Source organism: Cimex lectularius, unplaced genomic scaffold (genome assembly GCF_000648675.2).
Source record: "Cimex lectularius strain Harlan isolate CLEC.00 unplaced genomic scaffold, Clec_2.1 scaffold21, whole genome shotgun sequence".
NCBI lineage: Eukaryota > Metazoa > Arthropoda > Insecta > Hemiptera > Cimicidae > Cimex > Cimex lectularius.
Window position 1 is genome coordinate 2,917,605 of NW_019392671.1, and position 14,969 is coordinate 2,932,573.

Sequence of the window (14,969 nt, forward strand, 5' to 3'; positions counted from 1 at the left end):
TATGTACCAAAAATTCACATAGCAGATTTAATCTAAAATAAATTAATGCAAAAATGGAATAAGTGTAGAAATTTGCAGATGTTGAAAAGTCAGGTGATATTTACTCCGTTTTGCTATTTTTCATTGTTAATATTTCTGATTTTCTGAGATATTTGTCTACTGTAGGCCAAATAAACAGTTAATAATGAAAGAAATGAATAACAAATAGAATAACGATTGAAATTTGAAGATATCGAAAACCGAGAAGAGGAAGATTTACTCAATTGCGCTATTTTCCATCAGTACTATTGATATAGTTTGTATTTATATTAAATGTAGTGTAAATAAACAGTTCAAAACTAAAGATATTATTAAGAAATTTGAAAACTGTTGTAATTATCAGATATCAAAAATCAGAATTTGAGGTTTTCCTATTTTTTTTTAATTTTCCATTAATTCAACTGATATTGTTGGTATTATAAAAATTATTTATCTTAAATGCGGTATAAATAAACAGTTCAAAACTAAAGATATTTTAAGAAATTTAATAAATGTAGCAATTTCAGATATCAAAAATCCAGATCCCAAAGAATTTCTCAGTTTTGCAATTTTCCATTACAACTGTTGCTTTTTTTGCATTTTCAAAAATATTGCTGTTAAATGTTGTATAAATAAACAGTTCAGAACTAAATGGATTATTAAACAATTTAAAATGTTTGATAAGGATATGTTTAAAGGAGCCTAAATAAACATATTATAACAGAAAGAAAAAAAAATGGAATAAATACTAATATTTGGAAATATAAAAAGTCAGACATGGAAGATTGGTGTGTTTTGTTATTTTGCGTTATTTTTGATATTTTATGTATTGGCTAAATAAACTTCAATGAATAACATATATGCAATAATATAAAAAATAGAAAATAAAAGTTATGACTATCAAAATAGCTTCCCCTAAAAAGTGAAAATCTGCCATGACTGACTTTTTTAAATCTTCAAATTTATCACTTTATTAATTTCTTAACAATTTCTACAGTTTTGAACTGTTACATTTATACCACATTTAACTATAATAAATACAAAAAGTACTGTTAATATTGTAAAATGGGGAAAAAGAAAAAAAAGCTAGTTTCTGGCATTTGGATATGTGCACAATTCACTCCTGATTCGATTTGTACTTTATTCCTTTTGTTAGCGACTGTTTACCAAGCCTATAATTAATAAAAATATCATACAAAATGCAGGAAATATCAACAATGGAAAATTGGACAAACGAAGTAAATCTGCCAGTGCTGGGATTTTGATATTTGTAAATGTTTTTATTTATTCATTTCTTTTCTTATAAACTGTTTATTTAGCTTACTCTAAACAAAATTAACCTAGAAAATAGACAGAATATAAGTAATGATATTGCAAAAAGGCAAGAAGAGGGTAATCTCCTAGTGCATTGTTTTTTTGATATCTGCCAGTCTTTATACCTAAACCTCATTTTTTAACATTCATTTCTTTTATTAAGAACCGTTTATTCAGCCAAAAATTAAAACAAATTTCAATGAAACCGCAAGTAATATCAACAATTATACAAATATACAAAAAGAAGATAAAATCTGGCTCTTCTGACTTTTAGATATGTGCAAATTTCAATACTTTTACATTTCTTATTCATTTATTTTGTTATAGTGTCTATTTATCCTCCTATAATCATAAACATAACACAGGAAGTACAAAAAAAAAAAAAAAAAAAAAAAAAAAAAAAAAAAAAAAAAAAAAAAAAAAAAAAAAAAAAAAAAAAAAAAAAAAAAAAAAAAAAAAAAAAAATTGCAAAATGACAAAAAGTTCTCTCAAAGTTTTACTTTTTATATCTTCAAATTTCAACACTTTTTTTGTTTGTTATACCTATAACCTTTTTATTTAGCCTTCTGGTAAAGCAAAAATCATAAAAATTACACAAAATTGCAGCAATAATGTATAATAGCGAAAAGGAGTAAATCTGCCTGTTCTGACTTGTTATCTGCAAATTTCATTTCTTATCCAATTTTTTATTCATTTATTTTGTCACAAACTGTTTATTTAACCAATAATTCAGAAAAATATCATAAAACATTACAAAATATATCGATAATAGGGTAAAATAAAAAAAAAGAAATCTTTGGGGTTTGGATTTTTGATATCTGAAAATTGCAACACTTTTTAAATTTCTTAATAATTTCATTGGTTTTGAACTGTTTATACTGAACTGCGTATAAGCTGGAGGTGTTATTTCTGAGTTTTAGTATTGACATATTCGACTATTTCTAGTAGATGTCAAATACTCTTCAGAAATTCTACCCAAAATGTAAAAAAACTTTTTAAAATAGTGAAGCATAGTAACAAAATTCTAAAAAAGGAGATGTTTAAATCTGTTTTTAGATTTTCACCTACCGGTGGAGGTGTTAGTTGCAAGTTTTAATATTGACGTATTGAATTATTTCTAGTAGAACTCTGACACTATCAGTCCAAAAATTGTATCCAAAATGTAAAAAAAAGAAAAAGGAAAAATACTCCTAATGAAGATTGAGGCATTCAGCCAAATCTTCCCCTGGTCCCTGGCAATGGTCCGGGCCTCAAGGCGAAGCATCACATGGGTGGCCTGGTCTGTCGAATCATCATCCTCTGGGAAGGCCTCTTTTAACAGTGCCCGTCCGGCCGCTTCAAGGCCAGATAACTCCCGACCAAAGGGGGGTAGTCTGCTCGTGATCTTTCCTCGAGCAATCTTAGCATGCAGTCCCCATCTATTAGTCAGGTCTTGTTCTTCGACAAAACGCTTCCATTGGCTTCTTTTGGCTCTACGGAGCTCCTGGCGGAAGTCTTGTTTAGCCTCACGAAACGCCATATGGAAGGCTTCTCTTTCTGTCGGTATTCAGCTCTGTTGGATGGCCTTGCTCGGTGGGCCAGCTTTTTCTTGTCCGCTACTTCTTGTGTCCACCATGGAGGATCCAATCGGACAAATGTACTGCGATCCAGTTTCTCTGGGCCATTTACCAAGCAAGTGGTAAGTATCGCAATCTTGTTTTTTTTCTAGTCCGCTGCAACAGTTGGCCCAGTTGCCTTTAACTTCGACTAAAAGGGTAGTAGGTTAATTTTATATTTTCCTTTTTTTATGCGAGGCCATTTAAAAAATTTAATAATAAATTGAAAGGAAAAAAATAGTCCTTCGCAGAAGTAAAATATTACAATAAAATAAATTTTATAATATATCATAATTATTGCTTGAATGCTTAAATTAAATTCCTGTACAAAAATAAAATTAATGTTACGAATGTATCAAGGATTTGTAAGTTTAGAAACGTTTGTATCTAAATTAGTACGAAATCTTGCTTCTTTCATTAAAATTCAACTGCTTTTTCCATTTTCAGATCATGCGCTTAAAAAAAAACTTGTTCAATGTGTTCAAGGATGGCGCACACAAGGTCCTATCCGTCATTACCGGCTTCTTGTAGATGCCAGGGAAGAAGCAGCACCTTGCTCGCAATAGAATTGGCTGGCGGCAAGGCTGTAGACGCCAGAGAAGAAGTGGGCACCTGCTCGCAATGGAAATGCTTGGCCCCGGAGGCTGTAGATGTTAGAGAAGTGAGCACATGCTATAGACTTGGCTGATGGCGAGGCTGTAGATACTAGAGAAGAAGTGGGCACATGCTTGCAACAGAATTGGCTGGCCGACGAGGCTGTAGATGCCAGAGAAGAAGTGGGCATTTCCTCGCTACAGAATTGGCTGGCGGCGAGGCTGTAGGCGCCAGAGAAGAAGTGGGCACCTGCTCACAACAAAAATGCCTGGCCGCAGAGGCTGTAGATGCCAGAGAAGAAGTGAGCACATGCTTGCTACAGAATTGGCTGGCGGTGAGGCTGTAGACACCAGAGATGAAGTGAGCACTTGCTCGCAACAGAAATGCCTGGCCGTGGAGGCTGTAGGCACCAGAGAAGAAGTGGGCATCTGCTCAATATTTTTTGTTTATACACAACACTGGAAAAATTTCAGTGTGTTCCAGAAGTATCAGTTCCTGGTAATGAAGGACCCCAGTATCAACAACAAAATTCCAACCGATCGACCAAACAGTCAAGTCCCATCCATCCTACCTTACCTATTTTGTTTAAGTTTTCAAAAATAAACGTATAATAAATAAAATTTTAAAAAATCAGGACTATGTTATTATTAGTTTTTAATTTGATTTATTCATGCTGCATTTTTCTCGACGATCACCAAGTACCACAGTTTGGGAAGCCACACACTATACAGACACTTTTACTGACCTTAACAACCATAGTACAAAGAAGACTCACATTTTCAAGTTCGGGTCGACCAATGAAGCTACAAACTACTTTCCAAATCCCACCATGTTAGATGAAAAATCTGTTTGCCTCGAATGAGTTCAAGTTCAGATATCTCGACATAACATCGTCCAAAACTGAATGGCTTGCGCTTTCAGGAATCTAAGACAAAGGAGGTTGTAAATTATATAAATACAATTTGTCCAATCGATCTCACTATTTTGACGGGACATTACAAAATTATGCCAAATTGACAATATCTATGTGGCCGTCTATGTGGCAGAATATGGCGTCACATACAACAGTTGTGCAAAGTATTAGTATAGCAACGCAAAAATTTAACATTAGGAAAATAGAAAAGAAGAAAAAAATTGCAACATTAAATATAATTTATTATGTTTTTAATTTCTTTTTTAAGCTTACTTAATTAATACAAAATATATATCATTAATTTACATAATGAAAAATTTTTTTCTTCTCCGTTCGTTCATACAAAATCAAAAAATTACAATAAAAAACAAACAAAAAACAATACGCTAAAATGTGAAGATCATTTCTTCTTTCGGTCCGAAATGCATTTTGGGCAGAACCACTTTCCCTTGGGTTTCGTCGTCAGGTTAACACATGCGAAATGGAACCACTCGATTGGACACTGTTGAAAAAAAATACAGAAAAATATGTTAGCGTTTATTTATTTTATTTTGTATAATCTTACATCAGGGTTGTCGCAACCGATCATCTCCCCATAGGAGACCTGGTGGCAGAGGCAGTAGGTCGGCTCGTTCGGGTCGACTGGCATGTCGAGGACATCACCGCTGGCTAGAGGCAGCACGGCCAATGGGGAGTCGCTCGCAGGTATGCTGGTTGCTTTACCGCCTGCGTTTTTACCACCCACTGCTTTTCCTCCGGCTAAAAGGAAAAATAAACATTATTTTTATGCTAATAAAATTTTAAAATATATATACTTTTCTTTCTCTTCTTTAATGTTTTTCCGCCTGAGTCGTCGTCAGAACTCAACCCTTTCCTCTTCTTTTCTTTTTCTTTAATTTTCTTTCTTCCTTCTTTAAAACAAACAAAATTAGAATAAACTGACAGAATAGATTTTTTTCTCTCAAGATAATTACTTTTGACAGCGACAGATACTTGATCGTCTGTGGGGCGAGTGTTTGAAGTGACCTTGTCCTGAATCTCTGATTCAAAACGTGCAAGGTCAGAGTCGAGGCGGCGTATGTGCTTGTCGACAAGCTCGTACGTCTGGATCGCCAACTGGACCTTGTCATCACCGTACTCCTTAGCCTTGTTGAACTGCTGCTGTATGTCGGCCATAGCCTCCTTGCGCTTTTCGCTTGTCAGGTTCTTAAGGTTTGCCATGAAGTCATCGGCAAGCTGGTCGATGTTCCTCATGACGTTCTGGGCCCTCGTGTCAAGATCGCGCATGAGAGTGAAGTTGCGCTGGAGCTCGACCGGCAGGTGCTCGAGGCCTATAAAATTTTGAAACTTATGAGAATGATTGATCCAGCATGAGACAAATCGGTCTTAAATTAGCCAAACCTATCCTTTAAGTTAAGAAAAACGAAAGAAATGTATGAAAAGAAATGAGTGATTAAAATTCTTGGCTGATTCAAATGATCAGTTTGAACAGTTCAATCAAATTTCTCTGGTTCGACATAATTCAAAGGGTGAGTCTAATTCGAAACCAATTTCGTCCCTCGGCCTTCACAAAGGATCAGTGTGTCCGATTCATTACAAATTCCTGTACTTGTGTGACTGAAGTGATCAGTTTGTTAAATTTAATAAATTTCAGTTAGTTGGCAATACTTAAAGGAATCGAGTGTACAATTATATTGTTTTTCAAGCATAACTCAAAGGAACAGTTTGTCTGATTAAACGCAAATTTCTATTTCTTGCCTGATTACAAAGATCATTTGAACAATTCTGTACAAATTTCTCTCGTTTTCCACAGCTCACAGTATAAATTTATTCTATTTACAAATTCCAGTATCTTGGCAGACTCAAAAGAAGAGTTGCATAATTTAAATCGAATTTCAGTCCCTTGGCTTTTTCAAAGGATTAGTTTGCAAACTTCTGCTTCTTGGCGCATTCAAATTATCAGTTGACCAATTTAAAACCAATTTCAGTCCCTTGGTTTTTTCAAACGATTAGCTTGTAAATTTTGTTTCTTCGCACAAAAATGATCAGTTTGTCCAATTTGGGAACTTCGGTTCCTCAACTATCTCAAATGATCAGTTTGTCCTATTTAAGACAGAATTGAGTTCTTTCAGTAACTCAAGTGATGAGTTTGTCCAATTTAGTACACATTTAAATCACTTGGCTGATCGTAGGATTGGTTTGTCAAATTTAAAGCAAATTTCTGTTTAAGGCACATTCAAATGATCAGTTTAACAATTCTGTACAAATTTCACTAGTTTGCCATAGCTCAGAATATAATTTTGTCCTATTCAAACAAACTCTAGTATCTTGGCGGACTCAAAATACCAGTTCTACAATTTAAAACAATGTTCAGACCCTTGGCTTTCTCAAGGTGTACATTTCTGTTTCTTGGTACATTCAAATGATCAGTTTGTCCAATTTAAGATAGGCTTGACTTGTTTATGTAACTCAAGAGATGAGTTTGTCCAATTTAATTCAGATTTAAGTCACTTGCCTGATCAAAGGACCGGTTTGTCTGATTTAATGAAAATTTCTGTTTCTTGCAGAGAAACAGCCGCTGACAGGCCTTGACACGCGATTTATAAGATGAGAACAAGCAGAAAACCGAGGAATACAGTTGTATTTTTAAATATTTTCATGGGTTGTTTTTGGTTAAAAGTTTATTTTCCTATTCATCAATCGCCCGGAATTCTTCCATTACGATAAATAAAAAGGCCAGTTTGTCCAATTCAAAATCAAATTCTGTTCCTTGGCTAAACGATCGATTCGACCGATATCAGACACATTTCTGTCGTTTATCCTGGTCAAAGGATCAGTTTGTCCTATTCAAAAATAATTTCTGTTCCTTGGCTTTCTCCAAGGATCAGTTCATAAATGTCTATACATTGGCACATTCAAATGATCACCTTCGTCCAATTTATGACAGGATTGAATTGTTTCTGTAACTCAAGAGATGAGTTTGTCCAATTTAATTCAGATTTGAGTCACTTGACTGATCAAAGGACCGGTTTGTCCAATTTAATGCAAATTTCTGTTTCTTGCCTGATTCAAAAGATCAGTTTGAACAATTCTGTACAAATTTCTTTGGTTTGCCATAGCTCAGAGCTCACAAAGGATCAGTTTTGACTTAAGACAAATTCCTGTTTCCTCGATGACAGGATCAGTATGTCTGATTCATGATGAATTTCTGTTGCTTGTTCGACTGAGGTGGTCAGTTTGTCAAATTTAATAAATTTCACTTAGTTGGCATATCTTAAAGGAATTGAGTTGAGGAATTATACTGTTTTTTCAAGCATAACTCAAAGGAACGGTTTTTATGATTTAATGAAAATTTCTATGTCTTGGCTGATTCAAAGGATCACTTTGAACAATTCTGTACAAATTTCTCTGGTTTGATATAGCTCATAGTATAAATTTGTCCTGTTGTACAATTTAAAACAAAGTTCAGAACCTTGGTTTCTCAAGGTGTACATTTCTATTTCTTGGTACAGTCAAATGATCAGTTTGTCCAATTTAAGACAGGAATGACTTGTTTCTGTAACTCAAGAGAGGTGTGTTTGTAAAATTTAATTCAAATTTAGGTCATTTTGCTGATCGTAGGATAGGTTTGTCTAATTTAATGCAACTTTCTGTTTATGGCACATCCAAATGATCAATATGAACAATCCTGTAAAAATTTCTCTGGTTTGATATAGCTCAAAATATAAATTTGTCCTTTTCAAAACAAACTCTAGAACCTTGGCGGTCTCAAAAGAATAGCTGCATAATTTAAAACCAATTTCAGTCCCTTGGCTTTTTCAAATGATCGTTTGTCCAATTTATGTCAGGATTGAGTTCTTTTAGTAACTCAAATGATGAGTTTGCCCAATTTAATACACATTTGAATCACTTGGATGATCATAGGATTGGTTTGTCGAATTTAAAGCAAATTTCTGTTTATGGCACATTCAAATGATCAGTTTAACAATTCTGTACAAATTTCACTAGTTTGCCATAGCTCAGAATATAATTCTGTCCTATTCAAACAAACTCTAGTATCTTGGCGGACTCACAAGATCAGTTGAATTTCAATTCCTCGTCTTTCTGAAAAGATCAGTTGTCCAATTTAAACCGAATATCAGTCCCTTGGCTTTCTTAAATGATAAGTTAGCAAACTTCTGTTTCTAGGCACATTCAAATGATCAGTTTGTCCAATTTAAGATAGGCTTGACTTGTTTATGTAATTCGAGAGATGTGTTTGTTCTTTGTTCAAGAGAAACTTCTGTTCTCGTCTTTCTCAAAATATCAGTTGTCAAATTTAAATCAAATTTCAGTCCCTTGGCTTTTTCAAAGGATTAGTTTGTAAATTTCTTGGATCCTCAATGATCAGTTTGTCCAATTTGGGAACTTCTGTTCCTCGACTATCTGAAATGATCAGTTTGTCCTATTTAAGACAGGATTGAGTTCTTTCAGTAACTCAAGTGATGAGTTTATCCAATTTAATACACATTTGAATCACTTGGCTGATCATAGGATTGGTTTGTCGAATTTAAAGCAAATTTCTGTTTATGGCACATTCAAATGATCAATATGAACAATTCTATAAAAATTTCTCTGGTTTGATATAGCTCAAAATATAAATTTGTCCTATTCAAAACAAACTCTTGAACCTTGGCGGTCTCAAAAGAATAGCTGCATATTTTAAAACCAATTTCAGTCCCTTGGGTTTTTCAAAGGATCAGTTTGTAAATTTATGTTTCTTGGGACATTCAAATGATCAGTTTGTCCAATTTATGTCAGGATTGATTTTTTTCTGTAACTCAAGAGATGAGTTTGTCCAATTTAATTCAGATTTGAGTCACATGCCTGATCAAAGGACCGGTTTGTCCAATTTAATGCAAATTTCTGTTTCTTGACTGATTCAAAAGATCAGTTTGAACAATTCTGTACAAATTTCTCTTGTTTGCCATAGCTCATAGTATAAATTTGTCCTGTTCTAAACAAACTCTAGTATCTTGGAGGACTCAAAAGTACATTGTACATTTTAAAATAATGTTCAGACCCTTGGCTTTCTCAAGGTGTACATTTCAGTTTTTTAGTTCATTCAAATGATCAGTTTGTCCAATTTAAGATAGGCTTGACTTGTTTATGTAACTCAAGAGATGAGTTTATCCAATTTAATACACACTTGAATCACTTGGCTGATCGTAGGATAGGTTTGTCCAATTTAATGCAACTTTCCGTTTATGGCACATTCAAATGATCAATATTAACAATTCTGTAAAAATTTCTCTGGTTTGACATAGCTCAGAATATAAATTTGTCCTATTCAAAACAAACTCTAGAACCTTGGCGGTCTCAAAAGAATAGCTGCATAATTTAAAACCAATTTCGGTCCCTTGGGTTTTTCAAAGGATCAGTTTGTAAATTTATGTTTCTTGGCACATTCAAATGATCAGTTTGTCCAATTTATGACAGAATTGGGTTGTTTGTGTAACCCAAGAAATGAGTTCATTCAATTTAAGAGGAACTTCTGTTCCTCATCTTTCTCAAAATGCCAGTTGTCAAATTTAAATCAAATTTCAGTCCCTTGGCTTTCTTAAATGATCAGTTTGCCCAATTTATGACAGAATTTGTTGTTTGTATAACCCAAGAGATGTGTTCGTCCAATTTAAGACAAGATTGAGTTGCTTCTGTATCACAAGAAATCAGTTCGTCCAATTTAAGAACAACTTCTCTTCCTCGTCTTTCTGAAAAGATCAGTTGTCCAATTTAAACCGAATATCAGTCCCTTGGCTTTCTTAAATTATAAGTTTGCAAACTTCTGTTTCTTGCCGCATTCAAATGATCAGTTTGCCCAATTTATAACAGGATTGTTTCTGTATCGCAAGATATCAGTTCATCCAATTTAAGAAAACTTCTCTTCCTCGTCTTTCTGAAAAGATCAGTTGTCCAATTTAAACCCAATATCAGTCCGGTGACTTTTTCAAATGATAGTTTGCTCAATTTATGATAGAACTGGGTTGTTTTTGTAAACCAAGAAATGTGTTCGTTCAATTTAAGATGAACTTCTGTTCCTCGTCTTTCTCAAAATGTCAGTTGTCCAAACTTAAATCAAATTTCAGTCCCTTGACTTTCTCAAATGATCAATTTGCAATCTTCTGTTTCTTAACGCATTCAAATGATCAGTTTGCTCAATTTATGACAGAATTGGGTTGTCTGTCAATGCCAAGAGATGAGTTAGTTCAATTCAAGATAGGATTGAGTTCTTTCAGTAACTCAAGAGTTGAGTTTGCCTGATTTAAGATAAATTTCCGTTCTTTCTGCAATTTAAAGGGACAATTTGTCCATATTGATTAGAAAACTGGCCTAAAAACCGATAAATGGCGAGCCAGGAGCTCGGTGTTCGGGGGGGGGGGCGTACTCACTGTCCAAGTAGTGCTCCAAGTAGACGGCCGAGGTCATTTCCGGGCTGGTCGAACTGCTGAGACGGAGGCGAATTCGAGTCGCATGTGAAAACGGGCGTCGGTTAGAGCGAGCCTTCGAGGCCGTCTCGGCGTAGCGTCGCGCCTCTTTCCCAGATCATTGACAGGAGCGTTTTTTATAACCTGCGACGGCGTTGCCTTTGGACGACGAACGCTGCGCACAGCCGAAAAGGCGGCCGGCCGCCGGCGCAGGACCTCTTCGGAGCAGGGAGGACCGCGCAATTTCAAAAAAGTCGTCCTTGAGGTCCCAGCCATCCTTTTATCCCTTGCACGGTCGAACCAGCATTATCCCACGTGGGTTGGCAGAGGAGGAGTCATCCCATGGACACCTCCTTCCTACGATCTTACACCAATGTACACAAATAGTGAATATATCCAAAATCTCCAAAACCTGCCATGGTATGGTATAGTAATAAGGAAACTAGGATGCGGGGTTTGTGCTCCCCAGGCACTGCAGCCTTCTGGCTTATTGTTCCTTAGTTCCTTAGTTCAGTGCAATCTCAATCCTTCTTCTTAGAAGTATCAAGTCATTGACTGTCGCTGCTGCAATTTGATTCCCTAAATTTTTTCCATACATTAGGTTAAACCTCCATTGAGCTGTTGCTTCGCATTCGAAGATGATATGAGTGGCTATTTCCTCCATGTTGTTCAGATGTTTTCTCAGATGCCAGTGATCAGTTAGTAGTCCTACTACTCCTCTGAGTTTGGCCCTCTCCAATTGCAGCAGTGCTTTTGCCAGTCTCGGTGAGGGTTGTTTCATCATAAGTTTACTATGTCTAGCACTGCTAGAGTTTATCCACTTCTCCTTTTGTTTTGTTTGGATCCATTCTGTGATGGAGGATTCTATATTTGTTCTTGTTATCCCAAGAATAGGTTCGGGGGCTATGTGTTGTCTTGCAGCTTTCCCATGGGTTCTGAGTATTTGGTTCCGGGTCCGAACACTCCTGCCCCCGTACCTTCCTGCATTCTAGATCCATCTGTGTACCAAAGGATGGTGCCATTTTTGAGGGAGTTATTTCCCTTTCTTTCCCATTCCTTTTTGGTGCCCAGATGTATTAGGAATTTTTGGTTAAAGTCAAACCTCCTGTTCATGTCATCTCTTGGAGCCATGAGTTATGGATGGTTTTTCCACAGTTTGTTTCTGTCTCTTCATTTCAGTTTTATTCCTGTTGGAGGTTTCTCTCTAATAAAGTTGATTATGGTTTTCTGTGCTGTCCTTTCTACCATGTGATGTAGGGGGATTGGTCCCAATATCTTTTCCATGCTAATTGTAGGACATTGTTCCCGTTATGCAGATGTATTTTTATTTTATTTTTTTATATTTTTTTTAATGAGAAGTGTAATACTTTATTTAAAATTACAATATAATTCTTTCATGATTGCAAAATATAAAAACTATCCGTAAACCATGGTATTAATAGTAATACAATTTTAAATGAAAACTTAATAAATATTTCCATCAAGGAAAATAAATTATGTCATGAAAATAAATATAAGCTCTTTTAATACATAAAAACAAAAATTGCAATGGTTTCCTATGTATATGTCCTATGCAAGATAACGTCTCCACTACAGTATCGGTTATGGAATTTTATTCCATATTCATTTTCAAAAATTTTCTATCTTAATTGTTTTTTTAAATATTATTTATTTTAGTTTATTTTTTATTATTATTACCATGATTATTTGCTTGATGTAATCAATTTTGCATTGCGGTCTGAGGTTTTAATTTAGTTATGTGTGCTTGGATTGTCAATTCTGGGTTATCAAGAGATTGTATTAAAAATAATACCTTATTAAAAATTACAATTAATTAAGGTTTTTAGTTGAGATGATAAAAAGTTAACGGCACGAGCGGGATTCGAACCCACGATCTTCGGCTAGATACGCCGCTGCTCTACCACTCGAGCTATCGTGACCTCGATCCACTCGGACATCAACTTCCTACCTCAACCACACCTTATGAGTTTTCCCTCCTTTTTGCCATTTTTCAAGGTGGGGTTGAGGTAGGAAGTTGATGTCCGAGTGGATCGAGGTGACGATAGCTCAAGGCCTCAAGTGGTAGAGCAGCGGCGCATCTAACCGAAGATCGTGGGTTCGAATCCCGCTCGTGCCGTTAACTTTTTTTAATCTCAACAAAAAACCTTAATTAATTGTAATGTATTGGTCAAGCGGACCACGAAATTAGTGAAATTTAAAATAACGTTGTTGTTACTTTTTATCAATAGACCTTGTACGTGGGATATTTAATTTATTTACGTTTAGGTTTACCACGGAACCTACCGGATTCCGACCACGAAATTAGTGGATTTAAATAACTTATTAAAAATTTGGATTATTTTGTAGGGTCCTGAATATTTTTCGCATAGTGACGATTGTACCTTTTTTAATTTATTTGACAAAATGTATGTTTGATAAAAGACTATGTCTTGCGAGGGAGGGGGTTCTGAAATTGTTTGGAAGTTTTTTTTAAATTTAGTTGATCTCTAATGCTCGAAAAGTGATTGTTTACATTTTGCTCTTGAGAGTTAATCTTTTCTTGAAAACTGAGTTGTAAGAACCTTTGTGTGATTTACAGTTTTATCGTTAAATTGATAGTGTTCGCGAGTGTTTTTGTGTCTACCGGAGCCTTGGAATTGGTACTTAATAATGGGTAAGTTTTCAAAGGATTATTTACAAATGATATCTGCCAATTCTCAGCATCCAAGAGAAGACCCGTTTTAAGAAAAAAGGAATATCCCAACAGCATATATATAGGCACATTTTTGAGAATTTTGAAAGTCACTGGCCATGAAAGTGTGTTAAATTTTATGATAACTGTGCCCTGAGCCTCCAAAGTGACAGCATTTCCTGCCACCGATATAATCTCCGTAGTCAAACCCTCTTCAAATCGTTTAAACATTTTCTTTCCCAGAAAATCAAAGCATTCGTGAGAAGACGATTTTCATCCTTCCTTATTTATTTATTTACCTTATAAACTTAGTAAATCTTTCTTAAAATTCTCTAATGTTGAATACAATTTTTTCAAGGTTGACTATGATGCCATGAAAAATTATCTTTCCCACTTCCGTTGGGATATTCTATTTAGTATTACAGATATAAACGAGTGTTTAAATTATTTTTATCAAGTTCTTTCAATAGCTATAGAAATGTATGTTCCTAAAACTAAAACTGGCAATAATTACCCATATCCGAAATGGTTTTGTGTAGAACTTATTGAAAAAGTCAAGCAAAAAAAGATGTATCATTCATTGTACAAGCAAACTCTTGATAATTATTATTATTCAAAATTTTCATATCTTAGAGTCCAATGTAAAACACTGTCGAATATTTGCTATAAGAATTATCTTTTTGATACAGAAAACTCAATCCAATCTCCATCCAATTCTCTGCAAACGTATCGCTCAATGGGATTGAAGACTGGAGACAATGGGTAAAGGGACAGATTGGAAATTCCCAGGTTTCCTAAACATTGATGAGGTCTGCTGTTGTCATCCAAAAATCGAAAATCCATGCCAATAAGATGCCTGATTTGAGGGCCTTGATAATTTCTTGGACATAATGAACTGTGGAGAGGTTACCTTCAACAATATAGAGTCCAGTTCGTCCTCCAGTGTAAATCCCAGCTCTCGACTATTACACCAGCTCCTCCAAAATACACTGAAGGGAGCACAAACTGGGGCATTGTATGCATCCCCTGTTCTCGGTAGACTCTTCGACGCCTGTTATCACTATATAAACAGAAAAGCGAATCATTAATAAACATAACAGCATTCCAATTGGTGTTCTCTTCTAGGTGCTCTTTGATAAAGGGACATAATCTACAATCATAATTGATGAGTTAGGTTTTACGAGTGCAAGTGATAACATAGCATTTCTTAATTTTAAGTATTATTGAATTCCGTTGACACCATTTATGAGTAGAGGTTCAAGGGTTTTATCTCACTTTTAGGCTCAAAACCTCACAGTATTGCAAATTTTAGTAATCTACTGGATTTTTCCACTTTATCAGTCTTAAAATACAAGCCCCAATCAGTCTTTGAATGTAAA

At 35.0% G+C, this 14,969-nt stretch overlaps 1 protein-coding gene across 3 annotated transcripts; it reads right to left on the minus strand.

Annotated features, from left to right (window-relative positions):
- Positions 1 to 3,641: 3,641 nt before the first annotated feature.
- Positions 3,642 to 14,585, minus strand: LOC106670895 (inhibitor of growth protein 5). Of its 3 annotated transcripts, XR_002909927.1 has the most exons (6): positions 10,863 to 11,121; positions 5,409 to 5,765; positions 5,250 to 5,345; positions 5,000 to 5,193; positions 4,297 to 4,936; positions 3,642 to 4,244 (listed from the first exon to the last, which is right to left on the minus strand). XR_002909927.1 is itself a non-coding variant. In XM_024225282.1 (5 exons), exons 2-5 carry the CDS (start codon positions 5,719 to 5,721, stop codon positions 4,835 to 4,837), a joined length of 705 nt encoding a protein of 234 aa, XP_024081050.1. In that variant the 5' UTR covers positions 5,722 to 5,765; positions 14,501 to 14,585; the 3' UTR covers positions 3,642 to 4,834. The 3 variants fall into 3 exon arrangements, 2 of the variants coding, with proteins under 2 accessions (XP_024081050.1, XP_014257048.1); XM_024225282.1 differs by lacking the exon at positions 10,863 to 11,121 and adding an exon at positions 14,501 to 14,585 and having other exon boundaries at positions 3,642 to 4,936; XM_014401562.2 differs by having other exon boundaries at positions 3,642 to 4,936.
- Between the last annotated feature and the right edge of the window lie 384 nt (positions 14,586 to 14,969).